Source organism: Salvelinus alpinus, chromosome 18 (genome assembly GCF_045679555.1).
Source record: "Salvelinus alpinus chromosome 18, SLU_Salpinus.1, whole genome shotgun sequence".
In the NCBI taxonomy this organism is placed as follows: domain Eukaryota; kingdom Metazoa; phylum Chordata; class Actinopteri; order Salmoniformes; family Salmonidae; genus Salvelinus; species Salvelinus alpinus.
In genome coordinates, this window is record NC_092103.1 from 14,016,504 (window position 1) to 14,030,396 (window position 13,893).

Consider the following 13,893-nt stretch of genomic DNA (forward strand, 5'->3'; position numbering starts at 1 on the left):
AGAAAGAAAGAGAGAAAGAGAGAAAGAAAGAGAGAAAAAGAGAGAGAGAATTAGAGAGCATACTTAAATTCACACAGGACACCGGATAAGACAGGAGAAATACTCCAGATATAACAGACTGACCATATGCCCTCCGACACATAAACTACTGCAGCATAAATACTGGAGGCTGAGACAGGAGGGGTCGGGAGACACTGTGGCCCCATCCGACGATACCCCCGGACAGGGCCAAACAGGCAGAATTTAACCCCACCCACTTTGCCAAAGCACAGCCCCCACACCACTAGAGGGATATCTTCAACCACCAACTTACCATCCTGAGATAAGGCCGAGTATAGCCCACAAAGATCTCTGCCACGGCACAACCCAAGGGGGGGGGCGCCAACCAGGACAGGAAGATCACGCCAGTGACTCATCCCACTCAAGTGACGCACCCCTCCTAGGAACGGCATGAAAGTGCACCAGTAAGCCAGTGACTCAGCCCCTGTAATAGGGTTAGAGGCAGAGAATCCCAGTGGAGAGAGGGGAACCGGCCAGGCAGAGACAGCAAGGGCTGTTCGTTGCTCCAGTGCCTTTCCGTTCACCTTCACACTCCTGGGCCAGACTACACTCAATCATAGGACCTACTGAAGAGATGAGTCTAAGTCTCTCACATGGGTAGGCAGACCATTCCATAAAAATGGATCTCTATAAGAGAAAGCCCTGCATCCAGCTGTTTTCTTCAAAATTCTAGGGACAATAAGGAGGCCTGTGTCTTGTGACCGTAGCGTACGTGTAGGTATGTATGGCAGGACCAAATCGGAAAGATTGGTAGGAGCAAGCCCATGTAATGCTTTGTAGGTTAGCAGTAAAACCTTGAAATCAGCCCTCGCTTTAACAGGAAGCCAGGGTAGAGAGGCTAGCACTGGAGTAATATGGTCAAATATTTTGGATCTAGTCAAGATTCTAGCAGCCGTGTTTAGCACTAACTGAAGTTTATTTAGTGCTTTATCCGGGTATCTGGAAAGTAGAGCATTGCAGTAATCTAACCTAGAAGTGACAAAAGCATGGATTAATTTTTCAGCATCATTTTTGGACAGAAATGTTCTGATTTTTGCAATGTTACATAGATGGGAAAAAAGCTGTCCTTGAAACAGTCTTGATATGTTCGTCAAAAGAGAGATCGGGGTCCAGAGTAACACCGAGGTCCTTCACAGTTTTATTTGAGACGACTGTACAACCATCAAGATTAATTGTCAGATTCGACAGAAGATATCTTTGTTTCTTGGGACCTAGAACAAGCATCTCTGTTTTGTCCGAGTTTAAAAGTCGAACATTTGCAGCCATCCACTTCCTTATGTCTGAAACACAGGCTTCCAGGGAGGGCAATTTTGGGGCTTCACCATGTTTCATTGAAATATACAGCTGTGTGTCACCCGCATAGCAGTGAAAGTTAACATTATGTTTTCGAATGACATCACCAGGAGGTAAAATATATAGTGAAAACAATAGTGGTCCTAAAATGGAGCCTTGAGGAAAACCAAAATGTATAGTTGATTTGTCAGAGGACAAACCATCCACAGAGACAAACTGATATCTTTCCGACAGATAAGATCTAAACCAGGCCAAAACTTGTCCGTGTAGACCAATTTGGGTTTACAATCTCTCCAAAAGAATGTTGTGACGATGGTATCAAAAGCAGCACTAAGGTCTAGTAGCACGAGGACAGATGCAGAGCCTCGGTCTGACGCCATTAAAAGCTAATTTACCACCTTCACGAACCACACATTTACCACCTTCACAAACCAGACTGAATCGTTTCGTATACATTGTTTGTCTTCAGGAAGGCAGTGACAGCTTTTTCATTTTTTTTTTGAGAGGAATGGGAGATTCAATATAGGGCGATAGTTTTTTATATTTTCTGGGTCAAGGTTTGGCTTTATCAAGAGAGGCTTTATTACTGCCACTTTTAGTCAGTTTAGTACACATCCGGTGGATAGAGAGACGTTTATTATGTTCAACATAGGAGGGCCAAGCACAGGAATCAGCTCTTTCAGTAGTTTAGTTGGAATAGGGTCCAGTATGCAGCTTGAAGGTTTAGAGGCCATGATTATTTTCATCAATGTGTCAAGAGATGTAGTACTAAAAAACTTGAGTTTCTCTCTTGATCCTAGGTCCTGGCAGAGTTGTGCAGACTCAGGACTACTGAGCTTTGGAGGAATACGCAGATTTAAAGAGGAGCCCGTAATTTGCTTTCTAATGATCATGATCTTTTCCTCAAAGACGTTAATGAGTTCATCACTGCTGAAGTGAAAGCCACCCTCTCTTGGGAAATTCTGCTTTTTAGTTAGCTTAGCGACAATATCAAAAATACATTTTGGATTGTTCTTATTTTCCTCAATTAAGTTGGAAAAATAGGATGATCAAGCAGCAGTGATGGCTCTTCGATACTGCACGGTACTGTCTTTCCAAGCTAGTCGGAAGACTTCTAGTTTGCTGTAGCGGTGTAGCGTCTCTCTAACCCTCTCTCTCTCTCCCCACCTCTCTCTCTCCCCCTACTCTCTAGCCCCCCTTTTCTCTCTCTCTAACCCTCTCTCTCTCTAACCCTCTCTCTCTTTCCCCCACCTCTCTCTCTCCCCCTACTCTCTAGCCCTCTCTCTCTCTCTCTCTCTCTCTCTAACCCTCTCTCTCTCTCCCCCACTGCTCTCTCTCCCCCTACTCTCTAGCCCTCTCTATCTCTCTAACCCTCTCTTTCTTTCCCTCACCTCTCTCTCTCCTCCCTACCCTCTAGCCCCACCACTCTCTCTCCCTGCCTACTCTCTAACCCCCTCTCTCTCTTTCCTCCACCTCTCTCTCAATTCAATTCAATTCAATTCAATTGACTTTATTGACATGGCAAGTTATTATTACTTACATTGTCAAAGTATACATATCGAAAAATTTAAATAAAATATATATGTATATATATATACACAAAATATATATATATATTTATATATAAATAAATGGTGGGACTAACAGTAATAATAATAGTAGTAGTGGACATGGGATTACCATTAATAACAGCTACAACAACAATATTAATCTCTCTCTCTCCTCCCTATTCTCTAACCCTCTCTCTCTCCCCCACTGCTCTCGCTCCCCCTACTCTCTAGCCCTCTCTCTCTCTCTAACCCTCTTTCCCTATCCCCCACCTCTCTCTCTCCACCGCTACTCTCTAGCCCCCTTCTCTCTCTAACCCTCTCTCTCTAACCCTCTAACCCTCTCTCTCCCCCCTACTCTCATGCCCCCTTTCTCCCTCTCTCTAACCCTGTCTTTCTCTTCTCCACCTCTCTCTCTCTCTTTCTGTATCTCTCCGTCCCGGGTCCCAGGGGATGAAATATGAGTATGTTTAGCACTCTTCAATAGAGAGCACAGGGGAGGGGAGGGGTCACTGGGCCTGTAATGCTACTCAGTATCTGGTGCTCCTAGCCCCATCCGTGTTGGAAGGAGGGGTGGAAAATCTAGTTCTCTCCCTCCCTCCCTCCCTCCCTCCCTCCCTCCCTCCCTCCCTCCCTCCCTCCTTCTGTCTCTCTCTCCCTCCCTCCGTCTCTCCCTCCTTCTGTCCCTCCCTCCCTCCCTCCCTCCCTCCCTCCCTCCCTCCCTCCCTCCCTCCCTCCCTCCCTCCCTCCCTCCCTCCTTCTGTCTCTCCCTCCCTCCGTCTCTCCCTCCTTCCATCTCTAGTTCTCTCTCTCTCACTCTTTCTCTCACTCTTTCTCTCTCTCTCTCTTTCTCTCTCTCCCTCTCCCCCTCCCTCCGTCTCTCCCTCCCTCTGTTTCTCCCTCTCTCCGTCTCTCCCTCCCTCCGTCTCTCCCTCCTTCCATCTCTCTTTCTGTCTCTCTCTCTCTCTCTCTCTCTCTCTCTCTCTCTCTCTCTCTCTCTCTCTCTCTCTCTCTCTCTCTCTCTCTCTCTCTCTCTCTCTCTCTCTCTCTCTCGCCCTCTGTGTATATGGGGAAGAAGATGAGAAAGATGAAAGTAGATAGCTTAGTGCATGGTGCACAGTGTATCCGTTGTGTGTTGTTTATGGTAGTGTTTTAATGTTTCTGTGTTTGTGAGAACAGAGTCATCTATATAGATTTGAGCCACCAGTCTGGGTCTTTATTTAATCCAATACAGGCCAGTATTGTTTGAAGAGAGTCTTAAGCATTGATTTATGTTCAATCAATGTAATGGGGAGATGTGCTGGGAACACATGAGTCGGTGGCTCTGATTGACAGTGCACACCGTCTTGTGACACTTTGCGTGACTGTGTGGTCTTACACAAGTCCTATATAGATCACCTCATAGGCCCATTGGATTTCACTAAAAGCATTCCCTTCTGTTGAACATTCCTTGGGGGGAAATTCCTTTTGTCCTGCTCCCCTGCTCACTACATGGCGTACCCTTTTGTCGTTAACATCGGGAGAGAAACGGGCAGACAGAAACAAGGAGTGGAGATGAGAGGAGGGAGTGGAGGACAGTAGAAGAGGAGAAGGAGAGAATGTATCATGGACGTGAGTGAAAAGAGGGGTGTGTGGGGAATAGAAGAGGAGAGGAAAAGGAGGGGTGAAGATTTATGTCTGTGTTCATTCGTGTTCACGCTTGACTCTTCCATGATGGAGGGGAAAAAAGCGGCCCGGTTGATAGAGTGCCTTCCTGGGGACAATAAATCTGGTTGCGCACGGATAGAATAGTGCTTATCTGGTGTGAGGGAGGAGCATTCACCAGCTGTTATCACACATACAGCGCAACTATATAATATACGGCAACACCACAGAAAGACACATAGGGGGAAAAAAGCACATTCCCAGACCAACAGAGACACGTTATATACGTTCACCTAGTTGAGCGATACAGTAGGCTCAAACAGGCACACAGTGGCAACAAAATGGAGTCATGTTCAGACGCCTCACAAATAAATCCCGCATAAAAAGGATCTTACTGTTGTTTCTCTCATTGATGGTCCTAAGAGGACGTATCTGTCGCTTCCCAAAGGGCGCCTAGCACAGTAAAACCGAGCATCTTCATACTACTTGTGCATGTGAAAGTGGTATGCCTAAGAGAGGAGGGATACTGTCTGCATAAATACACCATTCCCTCCACAAAGCAATCCCTTGATGTGCAGTAGTCAGTGTGTCCTGTTGTGACAGAGACCCTCTGAAGTCTGCTTCAGTTACTCCCCACAGACAGACACACAAGGACATTTCACTGCTGCAAGGTAAGAAATGCCACTGGCTGTCTGTGTGATACACAAAGTAGCGTCTAGCAGCACGGGGAAACCTGTCTTTATTGGCCGGACTATTCCATTTTCAATGGCGCTATCCGTCAATCTATCACTGAGGTCTCTCTGAACTAAAGGCCTGCAGGACACACGGTCTTGATGCTGGACGAGTGTGTCACGCCCCTGACCTCGTATTATGGACGGGCTGAGGTGTGTACGGAGGTTGCGCTGGTACGGGCCCGTGTTCGACGGTAGACATTTGACGACGTCAGCTGGCGTCGGCGTGCGTGGCGTCCTGATGTGTGTTTGATGTGAGGTTGCGTTTCAATGTGGGCCTGTCACCGTGTGATCATCTGTCGCCTGTCCTTGATCTGCTGACTGTATCACATGACACACACACACAGCGTGTCTGTACTGTCTGTGGTAGCCACTCATCTCTCTGGCTGGGCGGTTGCTGGGGCTTCTGCCTTTCTTTTCACCGTGAACGTATTTGATATTTACACGGAACTTCCATGGGATATTTCTGCTCTGCGCTTCAGATTTGCAGTGCCTTCAGGAAGTATTCACACCTCTTGACTTTTTCCACGTTTTGTTGTGTTACAGCCTGAATTTAACATTTATTAAATTGAGGTTTTGTGTCACTGGACAACGCACAATACCCCATAATAATTTACACATGAATTAAAAGATGAAATGTCTTGAGTCAATAAGTATTCAATCCCTTTCTTGTGGCAAGCCTAAATAAGTTCAGGAGTAAGAAATGTGCTTAACAAGTCACATAATACGTTGCATGGGCTCTGTGTGCAATAATAGAGTTTAACATGATTTTTGAATGACTACCTCATCTCTGTTCCCAGCACATACAATTATCTGTGAGGTCCCTCAGCCGATCAGTGAATTTCAACCACAGATTCAATCACAAAGACCAGGGAGGTTTTCCTATGCCTCCGTAGAAGGGAACCTATTGGTAGATGGACAAAAAATAAACAAAAACAATTACACATTGAATATCCCTTTGAGCATGGTTATTAATTACACCTTGGATGGTGTATCAATACACCCAGTCACTACAAAGATACTGGCTTGGAAATGGCTGTCTAGCAATGATCAACAACCAACTTGACAGAGCTGGAAGAATTAGAAAAATAATCATGTGCAAATATTGTTCAATCCAGGGGTGGAAAGCTCTTATAGAATTACCCAGGAAGACTCAAAGCTATAATCGCTGCCAAAGGTATTCTAACATGTATTGACTCAGGGGTGTGAATACTTATGCTAATGAGATATTTATGTATTTCACTTTCAATACATTTGCAAAAATGTATAAAAATATATTTTCACTTTGTCATTATGAGGTATTGTGTGTAGATGGGTGAGAATATATATATATATTTTATCCATTTAGATTTTAGGCTGGAACACAACAAATTATGGAATAAGTCAAGAGGTGTGAAAACTTCCTGGAGGCACTGTATATCATCTGAGCATGTTCTTTGCTCTGAAGAGGAATTCATGTTTAAGAGTATATGTTCGTAATGCCTATATGTGCTGTGTAATAGGCAGGTAAATTCTGAATTACTGTCACACAATCCATTCATTGTCCTCCAAAACACACGTAATATTTATTTTGATTCCTTACAGTGTACTCTACGTTGTGGGGGATGTGCACGTTTTTAAAGTTAATATTCAAGTAATATTCATTTGGGGTCTTGAAATATTCAGTAATACGACGCATAATACAAATGAGAAAAACTCTCCAATTATGGAACAAAATAGCATTTGAATAAAAGTGCTGCTAGGAGATAGTTTATAAAAATTTAAACAGTATAAAATATGGAAGCAATTTAAAGTATCAGATTAAAATCTTTGGAAAAGCTTGGGGAAATCTATATTGCATATAAAACAGTTCAGACATATAGCTTATTAAATAAATGATTACAGGAAAGTAATATTTCTAAACAAAACAACAGTTTCCCAGCATAATTCCTTTGAACCCTATGAGTATGCCAATAAGTTATACAGTCATTTAGAAATATCAGAGACAGCCAAAATGGTGGTTACAGGCGATTAGTTTGCTGTTGTTTGGAGTTGAAAGTCTAGCTACAGTTTCTTTCCCTTTCCTTTTCCTGTCAAGGTTGAATTCTTCTCTCTCTCTGAGAGTTGTGTTTCCTGTCTCGCACGTCCAGCGCGACTGTTTCCTGGTGGGAGCCTCAGTGTCAGCTGTAGCGCTGTACCCTGGAGGCGTAACAGGGTGCAGTCTGGCTCTCAGATCACTGTGGTGATAGCAGTCCATCTCACTGGGCCTCCATCACCATCAAAGCACCAAGGTCAGGCGACAGCGTCAACGGGAACGCTGCCCCAGAATGAGTCCCGTAGACGGGGAGGGGGGCTCCGCATTGGGCTGGCCCCCTCACTCCCCAACTCCCACCGAGCACAATGCCAGGCTAGCACACGGAAACAAATTTAGCCCACTGTAATGATATAGCCATGCTGCAACATTATAGACTTGAGTGTGAGGACAACTTACTTACCCTGTATGCTGTTGGTGCCTTGGAGCAGTGAGGGAGAAGAAGAGAGAGGGAGAGATAGAAAAAGGAATAGAGAGGTGGAAGGAGAGAGCGGGAGAGATAGAAAAAGGAACAGAGAGGGGGAAGGAGAGAGAGGGAGAGATAGAAAAAGGAACAGAGAGGTGGAAGGAGAGAGCGGGAGAGATAGAAAAAGGAACAGAGAGGGGGAAGGAGAGAGCGGGAGAGATAGAAAAAGGAACAGAGAGGGGGAAGGAGAGAGTGGGAGCGATAGAAAAGGGGGTAGAGAGGGGGAAGGAGAGAGCGGGAGAGATAGAAAAGGAGGAAGGAGAGAGCGGGAGAGATAGAAAAGGGGGTAGAGAGGGGGAAGGAGAGAGCGGGAGAGATAGAAAAGGGGATAGAGAGGGGGAAGGAGAGAGCGGGAGAGATAGAAAAAGGAACAGAGAGGGGGAAGGAGAGAGCGGGAGAGATAGAAAAAGGAATAGAGAGGTGGAAGGAGAGAGCGGGAGAGATAGAAAAGGGGGTAGAGAGGGGGAAGGAGAGAGCGGGAGAGATAGAAAAGGGGGAAGGAGAGAGCGGGAGAGATAGAAAAGGGGGTAGAGAGGGGGAAGGAGAGAGCGGGAGAGATAGAAAAGGGGGTAGAGAGGGGGAAGGAGAGAGCGGGAGAGATAGAAAAGGGGATAGAGAGGGGGAAGGAGAGAGCGGGAGAGATAGAAAAGGGGGAAGGAGAGAGCGGGAGAGATAGAAAAGGGGGTAGAGAGGGGGAAGGAGAGAGCGGGAGAGATAGAAAAGGGGGAAGGAGAGAGCGGGAGAGATAGAAAAGGGGGTAGAGAGGGGGAAGGAGAGAGCGGGAGAGATAGAAAAGGGGGTAGAGAGGAGGAAGGAGAGAGCGGGAGAGATAGAAAAGGGGGTAGAGAGGGGGAAGGAGAGAGCGGGAGAGATAGAAAAGGGGGTAGAGAGGGGGAAGGAGAGAGCGGGAGAGATAGAAAAGGGGGTAGAGAGGGGGAAGGAGAGAGCGGGAGAGATATAAAAGGGGGTAGAGAGGGGGAAGGAGAGAGCGGGAGAGATAGAAAAGGGGGAAGGAGAGAGCGGGAGAGATAGAAAAGGGGGTAGAGAGGGGGAAGGAGAGAGCGGGAGAGATAGAAAAGGGGACAGAGAGGGGGAAGGAGAGAGCGGGAGAGATAGAAAAGGGGGTAGAGAGGGGGAAGGAGAGAGCGGGAGAGATAGAAAAGGGGATAGAGAGGGCGAAGGAGAGCGCGGGAGAGATATAAAAGGGGGTAGAGAGGGGGAAGGAGAGAGCGGGAGAGATAAAAGGGGGTAGAGAGGGGGAAGGAGAGAGCGGGAGATATATAAAAGGGGACAGAGAGGGGGAAGGAGAGAGATCTGGAGAAGATAGTGCTGGTACTCTGAGCTTGTTGTTGCTCTATATTCTATTGACTAGAGAGCGAGGGCCCGGCAGATTGGGTAAGAGTCAGGGTCTTTCATTTTGTCATGTGGTTTCTTTTTGCACTGGAGGGCTGGTTTCATTCCCTTATATTCATTATTTCTTGTGCTCTGGAAGTTTTTGAATCCGAGAGTTTTGTGTGTGTGTGTGTGTGCAACAACATTGACTTCTTTGATGCTAGTTTCTGATCTCCAACCCCACCGTCAGACACAGTGGGAAGAGAGAGGGAGCGAGGGAACACAAGAGATGGAGAGATAGTGGGAATGAAGTGTGAAAGGAGGCTAACAAAGTCTTTAATGAGTTTCCTGGCTTTTCTTCTACTGTTTCTGTGTCAGGGTCCTTGGGCCTGGGTATAGAGTGGACCATGGCCCTTATGGAAAATAGTGACTGCCCTTGGGGAGGAAAGTGTGTGTAGTTATAAGCCATTAAAATACATATGGAAATGAATGAACCCATCACTCAGCACAGCTGTTCTCTCCTGCCTGTCGGGCTGAGTGCTGACTACTCAATCCATCCACACACACCTGTGAGGAAAAGAGGTCACAGCTAGGGGTTAGAGGTCACTCAGGGTTTACTGCTACTACTCAATTAGCACCAGATCAAGAGCTGAGGAGAGCGAGGAGTGATTTAGCAACTACGGTGATGAAAAGCAGACACACTGCTCTGGACACACACACACACACACACTAACCTGGTCGCATGGATGATTGAAGGCTCCTCCAGCCTTTATTTTCTGAGCGATCAGCTCCAATCTGTGGCTGAGAGAGAGAGAGGAGATAACATTTGGACATTAGCTAGAAGAGACAGATAGATATCCACACAGGCACTATTTACTACTCAGACTACAGCAGCGTCTGTCAGGGGGACCTGGCAGCTTCTGTCAGACAACAAGGCTCCAGCATGCCCGCACACCAGAGAGAGAGAGAGAGAGAGAGAGAGAGAGAGAGAGAGAGAGAGAGAGAGAAGAGAGATTAAGGGACAGCAAAGAATTACTGATGACGCTGATAAACCTTTATGCCATCCCTCTCTCTCTCTCTCTCTCTCTCTCTCTCTCTCTCTCTCTCTCTCTCTCTCTCTCTCTCTCTCTCTCTCTCTCTCTCTCTGTCTCCGTATCTCTCTCTCTCTGTCTCCGTATCTCTCTCTCTCTGTTTCACCATCTCTCTCTCTCTGTTTCACCATCTCTCTCTCTCTCTGTCTCCGTATCTTTCTCTCTCTCTCTCTCGCTCTGTCTCTCTCTCTCTGTCTCCGTATCTTTCTCTCTCTCTCGCTCTGTCTCTCTCTCTCTCTATAATTGATGTCGACCGGTTCAATGGTAAGAATAGAACAGTTCTGGAGGTAATAAATGGAGTAGAGAATTGGCTTCATCTCTCTCTCTTTAAAGAGTCGGTAACTTAGCCGGAGTGTGCGTGTGTGTGCTCTCCTGTGTGTGCGTGCGCGTGTTCGCTCCCCTGCATGTGTCATTTAAGACAGTATGAGATGAAAGACAGGTGTAATAACAGGGAAGCGTATATCTGTCTGCAGCTGAACTATCCCAGGAATGGACTAAACGGGGCCAAAAGCCTGGGGCCGTCGTCGTAAGATCGGCTGTGTGTGTGAGAGAACGTTTAGCTTGGCCTCCTCCTCCCTCTCAACCCATGAACTCTGGTTCTCATTTTCTCTCTTCTCCTCTGCTCTCCCTTCCCATTCCCTGGAAGTAGAGTCAGCATTAGCTGCATGTGGTTAGGCCAGCCAGGCCGGTCCTTAAATCCTGTCTGCCTGGGAGGAATCCCAGAAACTTCCTGGGTTTTAAAATGCACTTGTGTAAACATTCCAGACTATCAAATGATAGGGATGACACAGTGTGTAGAGTGGTATACAATAATCCCATGCAAAGATGATGGTAATAACACACTGTTGCCTTGTTTTATGTCCACCCCTCCCTCTCCCTTATTATCTCCCTTATTATCTCTCTCTCTCTCTCTCTCTCTCTCTCTCTCTCTCTCTCTCTCTCTCTCTCTCTCTCTCTCTCTCTCTCTCTCTCTCTCTCTCTCTCTCTATCTTTCTCTGCAGTGAGAGATGATGATGACTTCATGGGATTGGGTGATCTCCCAGAGACCTTCCCCTCGGACCCCCCGGAACCCCTTCCAGTGTTCCTGATGGAGCCAGAGGAGGCGTACATCGTCAAGAACAAACCTGTCAATCTCTACTGCAAGGCCACGCCCGCCACACAGATCTACTTCAAGTGTAACAGCGAGTGGGTCCACCAGAAAGAACACACAGTGGAGGAGAGGGTGGACGAGAACTCTGGTCAGTGAAACTACCAGTTTGAATGTGTGTGTGTGTGTGTGCTGTGGACAACATTTTCCCAACCTACGGGTGGGTGTGGAAGGTTAAGCGGGTAGTAATCAACCGGGACCAAACCTTTATCCATGAACAAAATATCAACATGGTTGAGGTCGACCGGGCGACACACACACACACACACACACACACACACACACACACACACACACACACACACACACACACACACACACACACACACACACACACACACACACACACACACACACACACACACACACACACACACACACACACACACACACACACACACACACACACAAACACAAACAAATTCACACCCTACGGTTACTCAGTTCTTTCAGAAAATCAAGTAAATGAATTATTCATTATAATCCCTCCTAGAAAACACACATACACCCTCACTGACACGGACACAACCACGCATAATGAGGACAGGGTTTTTGTAGCATAGAGAGACAGTCTTGTTAAACTCAAAGAGATGCTATTGTATAACAGAAGCCCATAAGGCCACAGTAGCCCTGTGACACACATACACACTGCTGCATAGGCTGAGGCTCTGTCTGAGAGACTCCAAACTGGATCATTAAGACTGGCACATAACAGAGACGGAGACGGACACTAGTCTCTCTCTCTCTCTCCCTTCTCTCTCTCTCTCTCTCTCTTCTCTCTTTCTTCTCCCTCTCTCTCTCTCTCTCTCTCCCTTCTCTCTCTCTCTCTCTCTCTCTTCTCTCTTTCTTCTCTCTCTCTCTTCTCTCTTTCTTCTCCCTCTCTCTCTCGCACTCACTCACTCTCTCTCTGTCTCTCTCCCTTCTCCCTTTCTTCTCACTCTCTCTCTCTCACTCACTCTCTCTTTCTTGTCACTCTCTCTCTCTCTCTTTTTCTCTCTTTCTTCTCACTCTCTCTCTCTCTCTTTCTTCTCACTCTCTCTCTCTCTCTTCTCTCTTTCTTCTCACTCTCTCTCTCTCTCTTTTCTCTCTTTCTTCTCACTCTCTCTCTCTCTCTTTTCTCTCTTTCTTCTCACTCTCTCTCTCTCTCTCTCTCTCTTTTCTCTCTTCTCACTCTCTCTCTCTCTTTTCTCTCTTTCTTCTCACTCTCTCTCTCTTTTGTCTCTTTCTTCTCACTCTCTCTCTCTCTTTTCTCTCTTTCTTCTCTCTCTCTCTCTGTCTGTCCTTATCTCCACTCTTTCCCTTTTCTTCTCTCTTGACTGTTTCTCTGTACATCGGTTAGTATCATTATCAGAGTCACAGAGACAGTGCGAATCAGGTTTGATGCTAAACCCTTATGTCTGACGCAACTCCTCCCTCACCCCCACCCTCACCCTCACCCCCACCCTCACCCCCACCCCCGCCCCGTCTCTCAAGAACCATGAGGTAGCAGCAGCCGGACACATGGTTCATACACACACCCTGGACAGGACATATCGAAGACATCAGACCAAGTGTGTGTGTGAGCAAAGCAACCATGCAGACTGTCTGTTGGAGTCTGCTGCTTCGGGCTCCACAGCCATTACAAACAGCAACCATCGGCTGATTGGCTGCATTCAGCTGCCGATGGGGGAAATGGACTTCTTTCTGTAGCCAACAGGTAGCAATCACACAGCATTTACCCTCTTAAATCGCAGGGCTCAGAGACACACACATCCCTGCACTCACTGGATCACACCTACACATAATCACATCCCTGCACCTGCACTCACAGACACTCTCTGTTCCCCCTCTGTCATGTGCATACACATACATACTGCCTTAAAATAAACTGAAACCAGGGTTGAACATACCTATTCCAAAACACACACCACGCACACGTAGAGCTACCGGTGCAGAACAACAAATAGTCCGAGAACTTTTCATTTTGACATAAAAAACCACCCCCTCGTCCACAACGTGGGAGGTGGGAACAGACAAAGTACAGGATTGCCAGACAGGGTGAAGTATGGTGGGTGACGCCGCTACGCTGCACTGCTCACCCGGGCCGCCGTGGTTACCACGAAGGCCTGTCTGAAACCACCTGGAAACGTGCTGGAAAAACGGGGTTCTGGTACGGCGCTTCAAGACTCCCAATCGTCTCGGTTCCTGCTTTGCCGTTGGACCCAGGCTCTGTCCCTGGCTATGCCCTGTGCTGTAACTGGTGTGTAACAGACACCGAACGTAAATATCTTTATGCACTGAACTGAAACTGTGCCACCTCAACGCCACACATCCAAAGTCCTTGGGAAATTGGAAGGGCGAGTGGAGCGGGCTAGTGTTAGCTGGAAGCTCCTAGTCACAACCCAGCACCAAGGCGGCAGCTATTACAAGGTTATCATGCACTCGGATTAGGCAGGAGTGCATCCCAGCAGCTGTAGCTCCCACTGAGCAGCCTGCAAGGAGCCACTCTGCTCACCCCGAATGTGGAGGAGG

The 13,893-nt window shown here is 47.0% G+C and overlaps 1 protein-coding gene across 3 annotated transcripts in view; it reads left to right on the plus strand.

Moving 5' to 3' along the window:
* LOC139543840 (netrin receptor UNC5C-like) overlaps nucleotides 1–13,893 on the plus strand; it is a 191,202-nt gene that overhangs the window by 93,911 nt on the left and 83,398 nt on the right. For all 3 annotated transcript variants that reach the window (XM_071350310.1, XM_071350311.1, XM_071350312.1), the window contains exon 2: nucleotides 11,237–11,473. In XM_071350310.1, coding sequence (XP_071206411.1) covers nucleotides 11,237–11,473 — 237 coding nt within the window. The remainder of the gene's footprint in view (nucleotides 1–11,236; nucleotides 11,474–13,893) is intronic.